At 36.1% G+C, this 12,099-nt stretch overlaps 1 protein-coding gene across 4 annotated transcripts in view; it reads right to left on the reverse strand.

Annotated features, from left to right (window-relative positions):
• Positions 1–12,099, reverse strand: part of MED14 (mediator complex subunit 14) — an 87,079-nt gene that overhangs the window by 42,368 nt on the left and 32,612 nt on the right. For all 4 annotated transcript variants that reach the window (XM_010363186.2, XM_030933689.1, XM_030933690.1 and 1 more), the window contains exons 11-15: positions 11,291–11,416; positions 9,359–9,437; positions 5,272–5,431; positions 584–778; positions 58–192 (exon numbers count right to left, since the gene is read on the reverse strand). In XM_010363186.2, the coding sequence (XP_010361488.2) occupies positions 58–192; positions 584–778; positions 5,272–5,431; positions 9,359–9,437; positions 11,291–11,416 (695 nt within the window). The remainder of the gene's footprint in view (positions 1–57; positions 193–583; positions 779–5,271; positions 5,432–9,358; positions 9,438–11,290; positions 11,417–12,099) is intronic.

Raw genomic sequence — 12,099 nt, forward strand, 5'->3', positions numbered from 1 at the left:
CATTTTAAAAACTACTCTTTCATTTGGGGTATTCAGAACTGTTCCAAAAAAAATTACCTCCAACCGAAGTCCTACAAATGGCATATTTGTATCACACATAGCGACAAAGTGAGCTAAAACTTTATTGAAGGCACACATTTCTCCTGATCGTTTTGTTTTCTTGGATTCTACTGGACATGGATCATCAGACAACTAGAATTTAAGTAAAGAACACAAACAGGTAAAAAAAAAAAAAAAAAGTACATGTGATGCAATTCATTAAGATAGTTAAAATACTGGAAGAAAGCTCAGGGTTAACCAAAACAAATGTTATTGTATTTACTGAGTAAATACTGACCTAAACACTGGTAATTTATTAGTAAATATTTTGTGTTTAACAAGTTATCTCATGGAAAATGGTGGACAATTATTTAATTAAAACAGAAGCATTTTCAAGAAAATGTAGACAATTGTTACTTAAGCCTTATTGCTGCCTCGTCTCTTAAAAACCGTATCTTAGTTCTTTCTCATATTAAAAATGAGTAAAGAACACAACCAAGTTAACACACACAAATTCTGTGATCATTTTCATATGGAATCATACCTTGCGCTTGGCATTGGTTCTGGTCTGTTTCCCGGTTTTTGTACGAAAAACCAAGTCCTGGATGTTTTCCTTGAACTGCTGCAGCAGCAATGCCATTGCAGGACTGTCTTCACGATCTGCAGCATTCACAGACATAAAGTAGTACTTGTACGACAGTTGTGTGGGTTTATTGGGAACCTCCAACATCTCCACAACCTAAAAATCCCGAAAAGAAGTAAGACTCAGAGAAATAAGAAGTGTCAGATATTTTCCTCTGTACATCATCAAGTAAGGCTCAGAATTATAAATCTAATGTAGATGTCTTAAAAAAAAAAAAAAAAGAAAAAAAGAGGTTAAATCAATCGTATCAAAAAAGAGCATTCCTAGTAAATACATAATTTGTTTTCCAAAAAGTAGATGAGACCAAAGAAGAATGATAAAAGCAAAAGCAACCATAAAGTATAACAAATGGGGCATTTAAACTATTATGTATTAGGTGTTCTTGATATTCATACCTCAGTTTTTAAATTGAAAATAAAAAATTATGCCTAAATCCAATAGGTCTGTGATATGGTTTGACTTTGTGTCCCCACCCAAATCTCATCTTGTAGCTCCCATAATTCCCATGTGTTGTGGGAGGGACTCGGTGGGAGATGACTGAATCACAGGGGCGGGTCTTTCCTGTGATGTTCTCATGATAGTGAATGGGTCTCACGAAATTTGATGGTTTTAAAAATGGGAGTTTCTTTGCACAAGCTCTCTCTTCACCTGCCACCATCCACGTAAGCTGTGACTTGCTCCTCCTTGCCTTCTGCTGTGATTGTGAGGCCTTCCCAGTCACATGGAACTGTGGGTCCAGTTAAACCTCTTTCTTTTGTAAATTGTCCAGTCTCAGGCATTTCTTTATCAGCAGCATGAAAACAGACTAATACAGTCTGCTAGATTTTCCAGAATGGTATCTATTTTAAATTGCTCTGCTGCCTCCCTTAACCACTCAAACATTCTAAAAATTCCATTATTAAGGCAGAGAAAAATGACAACCAACCCTCATACTTGGAAATATGTAAAAACAAACCCTAATTTTTCAACTGAAAAATATGGTCACTGTGAGGGTAACAATACTGACAGTTAACACCGATACAAAGCTTAATACGTGCCAAGTATTGTCCCAATACTTTACAGATGCTAACATATTTAATCTTCCTCATAACCCTGTGAAGTAGGTTTTTTTGTTTGTTTGTTCGTTTGTTTTGAGACAGAGTCTCACTCTGTCAACCAGGCTGGAGTGCAGTGGCACAATGTCAGCTCACTGCAACCTCCGCCTCCCAGGTTCAAGCGATTCTTATGCCTCAGCCTCCCAAGTAGCTGGGATTACAGGCGTGTGCCACTACACTAGGCTAATTTTTTGTATTTTTATTAGAGGAGGGGTTTTGCCATGTTGCCCAAGCTGGTCTCGAACTGCTAACCTCGGGTGATCCGCCTGCCTAGGCCTCCCAGAGTACTAGGATTACAGGCATGAGCCATCGCAACCAGCCTGTCTTTATTTTTTTTTTGAGATGGAGTCTCGCTCTGTTGCCCAGGCTGGAGTGCAGTGGCCGGATCTCAGCTCACTGCAAGCTCCACCTCCCGGGTTTACGCCATTCTCCTGCCTCAGCCTCCCGAGTAGCTGGGACTACAGGCGCCCGCCACCTCGCCCGGCTAGTTTTTTGTATTTTTTTAGTAGAGACGGGGTTTCACCGTGTTAGCCAGGATGGTCTCGATCTCCTGACCTCGTGATCCGCCCGTCTCGGCCTCCCAAAGTGCTGGGATTACAGGCTTGAGCCACCGCGCCCGGCCCAGCCTATCTTTATTTTTGTGATGAGGAAACTAAGGCACAAAAAAAGCAAGTTACTTGCCCAAGGTCACACATGTAGTAAGTGACGGACTCATGCTTTGATTCCAGAAGTTTGGTTCCAGAGGCCTTGCTCTTCCTACTATACCTGCTTACTGTTTCCAAGGTCTAGTTAAAATTTAAGAAAAGTCCCTAAATACTTTAGTGACAAAAATAAATGCCATTAGGAAAGGCTCCTGACCAACACACATTCTTTCCCATCTCTCTTCCTGCTTCCTTTCTCCCTTGCTACCCCTCCTCCCCACACACACTCTTCAGGAAAGCATCGCACTGATGAGGTACCTCAGGAAACGTTAAAATTAAAAGTCAAATGGCCATTTCACCAAAGAAGATAGGATGAGCACATGAAAACACGCTCAACATCTCAGCCATTAGGGCAGTGTAAATTAGGCCTACGATAAGACACCACTACATACCTATCAGAATGGTTAATATTTTTTAAAAATTCTAATGACTAACTGTTGGTAAGAATAAGGAGCAACTAGAACTCTCATACATTGCTGGCTGGAATGCAAAATAGTACATCACTTTGGAAAACAGCTTGCAGTTTTCTACAAAGTTAAACACACATTTACCGTATGACCCAATAATCCCACTCCTAGTTACTTATCCAAGATGAAATAAAAAATGACAACTTATGCACACACAAAAATCTATATGCAAATGTTTAACAGCTTTAGTCACAATTGCCCCAAACTGGAAACAACCCCAATGTCCTTCAATGAGTGACTCATTAAACACAAACTGTGGTACTCCCACACCATGGAATGCTACTCTGCAACAAAAGGAAGAAACTATTATGCACACAACAACACAGATGAATGTCAAAGGCATTATGCTGAGTCAAAGAAACTGGACAGAAAAGGCAAACCTATAGAGACAGAAAACAGGCCAGTGATTACTAGTTGGAGGGGACTGATCATAAGGGGTATTGGGAGGGAATTTTGGGGTATAATGGATCTGTTCTGTGTCCTCAGATGGAGGCTACACAACTGTATGCATTTATCAGAACTCATGCTAAAAAGTCTGTATTTTTACTTTATGTAAATTATATCTTAATAAAGCTAACCAAAAAAGAAAGGTAAAATGGCAGAAAGACATTTAAAGGGAGATCAATTGCAGCAAGACTTTCCTCTGTTCTTCTTAATGTCCATGGTAGTAGTTCTTTCCACTTCCATGAACATATCACCCCTAAGTGATAAATCTAGAGGACGAGGAGTAATCTACATTCAGTTTTGGTCTAAACCATGTGAAACAAATTATTGCTTTATAATAGATCACTGGTCACTGACATTAAAGCCTGGTTGTTTGTTGATGCTAAATGTCAGAAAATAATAAATTATAACCATTTTTATTTTATTTTGTGCATGGCTGATTATAAGTGATCTTTGTATGTTCATGGGTTTCGCTATGATGCATGTATTCTGTATTATCATTTCACATGTAGACCAAGCAAGCTCACTGAGAACTGAAACAACAGTCTTTTGTTGTGGGCCAAATCTAGTTCTACAGCTGCTGTTTTAAAATTCAGAAAAAAGTAAAATTCAGATCAATGACAGACTCATTAGTCTACATAAGTATCCCGAGCTTAAGATATGTTAGCCTACACATGGTGTCCTTTTAAAGTAATATCTTTTAAAAGTACAGGTCAAAACCTTAAAAAGTTCACTCCCATTACTTTCAACCAACAATCTTGAATTAAAATTTTTATTTTTTATTTTATTTTTGTAAGAGACGAGGTCTCACTATATTGCTTAAGCTGATCTCAAATGTCTGGGCTCAAGTGATCCTCCTGCCTCAGCCTCCCAAAGTGTTAGTTTTACAGGCGTGAGCCACCACACCTGGCCTGAATTAATATTTGTAAAACATAGATTCTTAGCCAACACATCTACTTGGTATACTTGGTATATATATAGAAATTTCTTTTTTTTTTTTTTTTTTTTTTTTTTTCTGAGACGGAGTCACCCAGGTTGGAGTGCAGTGGCGCCATCTCGGCTCACTGCAAGTTCCACCTCCTGGGTTCACGCCATTCTCCTGCCTCAGCCTCCCAAGTAGCTGGGACTACAGGCGCCCACCACCATGCCTGGCTAATTTTTTGTTTTTGTATTTTTAGTAGAGATGGGGTTTCATCGTGTTAGCCAGGATGGTCTCCATCTCCTGACCTCGTGATCTGCCTGCCTCGGCCTCCCAAGTGCTGGGATTACAGGTGTGAGCCACCACACCCGGCCAGAAATTTCAACAAGCAGGAAAATATATTCAAAATGAGCTCATATTTCAAATTATTGCAAATTTTAACTAATTCAAAAATAAAGAAACTAGAAAACATACAGAAACAGTGAAAAAGGAATAAGAGAGGACCTCGCTGTGCACTAAAAGGAACACATACTCAATAAAATGAATGATGCCTTCAATCAATGAAGGATGAAAAAATAAAGCTAATTCAGCCAGTCCATATTTGAAAGGTTTCACTATACAAGTTAATATTCAAGTCAAACAACTTTATCTGACATCAAAACATCACCAGACCTTTACAGGAATTGCTCTCAAATTTTTTATTCTTACAGAGATGTCTCATTGCAATCAAAGACTAGGCCTCATGATAGGACAGACCCTAGAGTGAGGGATGGGGTTATACCTTATGTTCCCCAACTGAGACATGACATTCCTCTCTCCCCCATTCTAACCCCCTGGGTTGAGAATCACTATATGAAAGTCAAATATTCAATAAAATTCATTGGCAAGTTAAACAATAAGTCATTTAAGATACTAACAGAATTACTAAACTTGATCACTCCAAATCACTCCTTTGCATACTTACAATGTAGTATTGTGGAAGGCGGGTAAGTTTAATGAACAGTTTATTCTTAGAAAGGTTTCCAATAGGATGAGTTGAGTAATTGGAAAGCTGCAATGTTTCACTGCTTATCGTAGGCAGATGTTTTATAGACTGCTTGCAACGCTGCTGTCCAAGCCAAAACCTGAATTTAAAAGTGATAATCCACATCAAATCTCAGACTTTTCTGATTATCTGTGTGCTATCGATTTATGAATGATTAAAGACCATTAAAAAAACAATTAATTGAAATTTAACTGAACTAATAAAAGGACACATGGCCATAATGACAAATCATTTCTTCATAGTTTTGCATTAGACCGTCAATTCTAGTTTTAGTTTAAGAAGTTTAAACCACAATGTGAATGATCTTAGTTATAAGGTAGAATTAACTATAAGGATGAGATACTATATTAGTTTATTATAAGGAGTGACAGATTTCCTATAGTTTAAAGACAGCACCAACTAATCTCAATATTCTTTATATAGCCCCAGTTTTTAAATTGTGTATGTGTGAAGTGTGTAGTATACCTAGCAGGTCCCAGTAGTATTAACTACCTTTGTTTCCACGTCCCTTTCAGGTAAGCTGCCAGATTTCACTGATGTTTTTAATTAGTACTCCTCTTATTCCTTGTATGCGATTATCTATCCTTGAAACTAGGACACCATGTATGTAAAAAAGGGATAAAATGGCTGGTTCACAAACTCCACTGATGCATAATGAAACTACAGAAAATAAGAATTTTCACAGCAGCATAACAATGCCACAACATCCCAGCTCATATCAGCAGCCTTGCCTTGATGAATAGGGCAAAGACCAGTTTGGGTGCTGATACATTTGTGTGGCAAGTTGCATGTGGTACAAACTGTATACCAGTCATGTACAGTAAAACCACGTTACAATATATGACATTTTAAGGGTAGTTTGTCAACTGTTCTGGAAACCATTTTGTTTTTTTCATTGAAAGAAAAATTTAACTACAACTTTACGGATCAAATGCAAGAATTGGTTACTGATGAAGGAATGAAGGTAAATTCTGAAAATATACCATCACTTGCTTCATTTTGAATAAAAATTAAAAATGAATATCCTGAACTTGTTAAAATTTCTTTCAAATCTCTACTTTGATTTCCATCAACATAGCTTTGTGAGAATATCTCTACTATGTATGTTATTAAAAGGAAAACATGAGAAACATCTCTCATGATTAGCATGATCATCAATCTAACACAGACAAGTTATTACAAACAAGAAACAAGCTCATGTGTCACATTAAAAATTCTAATTACTGATATACCAGGTGGTCTTTTCAAAGTCGATCTGAAATTGCTATCTCACTCTTCACTATTTGTTATGATTCTGTGGGACAAAAAACTTGAGTCTAAGTGACTTTCTATATTAATTGCGTGTGTGTACACTTTCGATGAAAAATGTACACAGTTTCTATAATTTTCTTTTTTCCTATGTTTGTTCTGATTATATTTAGTGAAGTGTAACTTTATCTGTTGATTCTAATAAAAAAACACTGGGGTTTATATCTTGTACATGTTCTTTCATTTCTTTTTTCCTGGAATGCATTTTTATTGCACATTATTTAAAAAAGTAATCACATGAACAAACAGATGCTCAACATCATTATTAGGGAAATACAAATCAAAATTACAATGAGATACTTCTTCATACTCATTAGGATGTCTATATTCAAAGACAGTAACAATTGTTGGCAAGGATGTAGAGAAATGGAAATTCTCCCAACATTACTGATGGGGTTGTAAAATGGCACAGTCATTCTGGAAAACAGTTTGGTGTTTTCTTTTAAAAGCTAAACAAATTACTATACGCCCTAGCAGTTCCACTCCTGGGTGCCACTCCAAGAGAAAAGAAAACATAAGTCCACATATAGACTTACACATGAATGTTCATGGCATCATTATGCATAATAACCAAAAAGTGGAAACAACCCAAATGTTCATCAATTGATGAATGGATAAACTAAATGTGGTATATCCATACAGTGAAATATTATTCAGTCATAAAAAGGAATGAAGTACTGATATATGCTACAATATGGATGAACCTTGAAAACATTATGCTAAGTGAAAGAAGCCAGTCACAAAAGACAGCATATTTTGATTCCACTTTATATGAAATGACCAGAAAAGGCAAATAGAAAGTGGATTCACAGTTTTCTGAGGTTGGGAATGGTTAACTATAAATGGACATTTCTTTGGGGTGATGGAAATGTCCTACATGTTCTAAAAGTGGATTGTGGTGATGGTTGCAAAAGTCAGTAAATTTACAACAAATCACTGAATTGTACACTTAAAATGGGTGCATTTTTATGGTATGTAAATTATACCTCAATAAAGTTATTTCAAAAAATCAGTGTCCCATGATAGATTAGTGAGAAACTGGTCATTCACCACAGATCATTTGAGAAACATTATTATAAATGACAATCAGGGGACTTTTCTTATAAATAAATTATGTAAGTTTACGTACAGGCACACATTTGGTAAGTTAAAGGCTTCCGGGACTTAGCTTTCTGGTTTTAGTTTACATTTTGAGCAGCTAGAACTGCCAGATAAACAACCTCAAGTTATGCAAGATGTGAATTATTAAGCATGTTAGGATATTTAAACCTTGCTTATTTAGCCAAAATGCACAATGATGCTAAAACACTAAAAGTTTTATTAATCACTACCCAGATTAATGACTGATACAGATAAACTAAATAGCTGCTCAAAAAAAAAAGGCTCACATAATATTATCTATCTACTGGCTTTAAAAATCATGCCCTGGGCTGGGCACGGTGGCTCATGCCTGTAATCCCAGCACTTTGGGAGGCCAAGGCAGGCACATCACATCTGAGGTCAGGAGTCTGAGACCAGCCTGGCCAACATGGTGAAACTCTGTCTCTACTAAAAATACAAAAAATTAGTTTGGCATGGTGGCACACACCTGTAATCCCAGTCATTCGGGAGGCTGAGGCAGGAGAATCCCTTGAACCCGGGAGGCAGAGGTTGCAGTAAGCCGAGATAACGCCACTGCACTCCAGCCTGGGCAACAGAGTGAGACTGTTTCAAAAAAAAACCAAAAAAATCCCTGAAAACAAAAATTGGCTAGGCATGGTGGTATGCGCCTGTGGTCCCAGCTACTTAGGAGGCTGAGGTAGAAGAATCGCTTAAGCCTGGAAGGCAGAGGTTGCAGTGAGCTGAGATCACGCTATTGTACTTTACTCCAGCCTGGGTGGCAACAAAGCAAAACCCTGTCTCAAAAGAAAAAAAAAAAATCATACCCTGTTAATGAAAACATTACTTGGTTATATTGAATTTTTCAAATATGGGCTAAAGGGAAGGGCAGAGGCTAAAAGATTATAAGAACAATAGATCCCACTTTATAGTCTTTTCTTTAGATAAGCCCCCCCGCCCCCCATACTGCCTTCTCCATTTGCCAGTTTTGGTTTTAGTCTCTGAATTTTTTTTTAGCCTTTGGAATTTTGTTTTATTAATTTTAAGAAAGAGTTTGTTAGAGTTGCTATAAGGGTACCTTTGTGTACCAGAGTGGTAATGAAACTCCACAGAATTATATCTAGCTCCATTTTCAATTTTATTTACTTTAACAGTGTGAAGCATTTAAAGGATTTTGAGCCAAATTGAACGAGTGTTCGAGAAGCAGAAATGACTATTTTGAAAGTGTCAGTTGGTAGTCAACCACGACGATTACCCTGGATAAGAACAAATAGTACTTTATTACAGAGAACACTTGATACAATAAAATTCATTGTGTAAGTGATTTGTAAAGTGCTTGTACAGAAGAAAATGTGGTAAGGGATGAAAGTTGAGTGTTATGCCCTTCACACCTATATTTGCTCTAGAGGAGAATTTGATATGAGAAACTGACATCTTGGAACTATTTCAAGATAATTTAGATTCTAAGGTACCAAAAGACACTTAAGTTTCATGTCATAAACCTTAAGGACAGTGACTGACCAAGAGTAATGATGGAGAAGAAAACATCTTGTCAAAATAAGTTTCCATTTTTAGTCTTGAGCTATATAAATAAGCTTACTTAAGTTGCTGAATCCAGGGTATGATTCGTTTCATATCATCATTCACAGACTTCTCCATGTCATCCAGAGTGGCCTGGTCTACAGAATAAAGCACTTCATTAATTAACTGCTTACATGGGAAACAAAACCTTTATCTAATTAGTGTAAAACAAATGAAAATTATTGTTTAAGGCAGAAAATTATGTTGTTTTTGAGTCAGAGAAAAATTAAACTAAATGTATCATGAGAAATTAGCCAACCTAGTTTGTTTTCCCTCTTTAACATTTAGGCAGCATTATAGATACGACAACTAATTAATAGCAAATGTACACTGGCAGAAAGAACAAGTAACAAATACATGAATCCATTTTTTGCCTATATTTTAATTCCCCAAACTCTTAGTCTACTTAATCAGTATTTTTAAATTATAAGTATTTAAAACTCATAGTATTACTAGACTTAGAACCTTAAAAATCATAAAATCAAAAACTCCACTGAAATGTTTACTTATGAAACACAAATGATCTCTGGCATATGCAAGAGCTGTTGGCTGAAGATCAGCTTACAAATTAAGTCAGTTAGAATTTTTAATGACAGTAGAAAATGCTATAAATAATGAGCAAAAAAAGCAAGATACAAAATGATTTTGATTAATGGGGACAAAGTATAGAAAAAATTAGAAAAGCATTGCTATGGGGTCAACTATGTCCCCCCAAGATCCATATGTTGAACCCCTAATCCTCAGTGTGATGGTATTTGGAGAAGGGGTCTTTGGGAGGCAATTAGGTTTAAATGAGGTCATGAACGTAGGGACTTCATGAAGGATCATTAGTAGACTTATAAGAACGGAGGCCAGAGAAGTTGCTCTCTCAGCCATGTGAAGACACAGCAAGAAGGCAGCTGTCTACATACAAGCTAGAAAGAGAGCTCTCATCAGAAATCAACCACGCTGACACCTTGATCTTGAATTTCTGGCCTCCAGAACTATGACAAAATAAATTTCTGTTGTTTAAGTCACCTAGTCTATGATATTTTGTTATGGCAGCCTGAGCTGCTAAGACAAGCATACATCCCTAAAAGACTATTTTCTGTTGCTTTTCTAATTTTTGTGTGTTTAAGTTTTTTATTTATGAGTATGTATTATGTTAATAATCAGGAAAACAGTTAAATATAAGTTTTTAAGAACAAATAACATTTGCCTTATTTGGAACCCACAGTTAAAGTAATTCACAAATGCGTCATTTAGCCATCATAAATGTGATGTCATTCAAAGTAGTTCAGTTTTCCATGAGCAGCCCATAGAAAAAATCTATGGCTATAAAATATAACCAGAAAGTCCTTTATTTTCAACCTTTCTAGTTGAATATTAATTTCAAATAGCAGATATCCTAATATATTCAAGAACACTGTCCAGTAGCAATACAAAAACACTAAATTCTTATTTCATCATTTCAGAACACCAACTCAGTAGCAGAACAAGTAAGAAATCAAACTTTAATTTCTACTGTGTTTAGGCCAGAAAAAAAAAAATCCTTTCCTCCAGGATTCTGTACCTCAAGTCATCTTAGATGTTTCTACTGTAATAAAAATGTTCTTCAGTCACAAATGACATTAGAATTCCTTGTTGTAATTTCCATGTCACCCAGTGGTAAAATAGAAACTGAGCTATTGGGACTGATAAGTTAACCTAAAAAACAGCAGCCATCAACATTATTTTACATAAGGAAACATGAATATGCTTTATACTGGGAAGTTTAACATCTGCTACAAGAAAATCCAAAGTAGAGTTAAAACGGCCCTGAGGAACTGACATCAGCCAGAGTTACTCTTTCCATACCCACTTTCGACACTACATATACCATTCTTTCTAATACCTAATGACAGAAAATGTTTATTTTGTTTTTGTTAAAAATAATTTTTCTTACATTGAATGATATCATTTAGTAACTTACCAAGTCCATAAAGCATCAATTGAAACATTCCAGAATGCAAATCTACAAAAATGTGCAGACACTCTGAATTACCACAGGGCTCCAAGATGGGAACAACAAGAGCTGGGAGTGCAGTCTCTATGGAAGCTGAACAATCAAGAATTAAAAATTACTTTTCCATCTGAATATTTTCCAGAAAAATTATTTCTCAATCAATGAGTACAAACAAACCAACTATTGAAGGATCCTAAATGTTAGAGGAAAAACATGATTTTGCAAAATTTGCAATAGTATTATTATGTCAGTTAGTAGTTCAAAAAGAAAAGAAAGTAATTTTCAAGGTGACTTGAAACAAACATGCCCGTCTCAAATACTACAGCAAAAAAAAATCCAAAATCTCTTAAAGAGGATTGAAATAGTGAAAATTCAATTTCATCAGTGAGCTGAGTTCTAGTTTTACCTTCCCTTGGTAATTACTAATAAGTTAATTAATTTTTAAGGATTTTCTCTCTTATATAATGGAAAGAAAACTGGTTGTTTGTAAACAGAACAAATATTTTCCATGGCCGCATGATTTTCAATGCCATTCTTCATAAAAAAAGAGGTATTCTGACAATTAGAGCCCATGTGTTTAAAGAAACACTTGAAAACTAATAAACATTATTGATTACTCAGGAAGAAAAAAATTTTTTAAGTCATTTGTGTACTCCATTTCAAGTCACAGATGAATTAAGAACATAGGCAACTGCTAAACACAAATCCCCAAAGCTGACAATATACCTGATCTAGAGTTTCATAGTATTTCCACCAGGCCCAATTAACTTTTCTCT

Source organism: Rhinopithecus roxellana, chromosome 7 (genome assembly GCF_007565055.1).
Source record: "Rhinopithecus roxellana isolate Shanxi Qingling chromosome 7, ASM756505v1, whole genome shotgun sequence".
NCBI lineage: Eukaryota > Metazoa > Chordata > Mammalia > Primates > Cercopithecidae > Rhinopithecus > Rhinopithecus roxellana.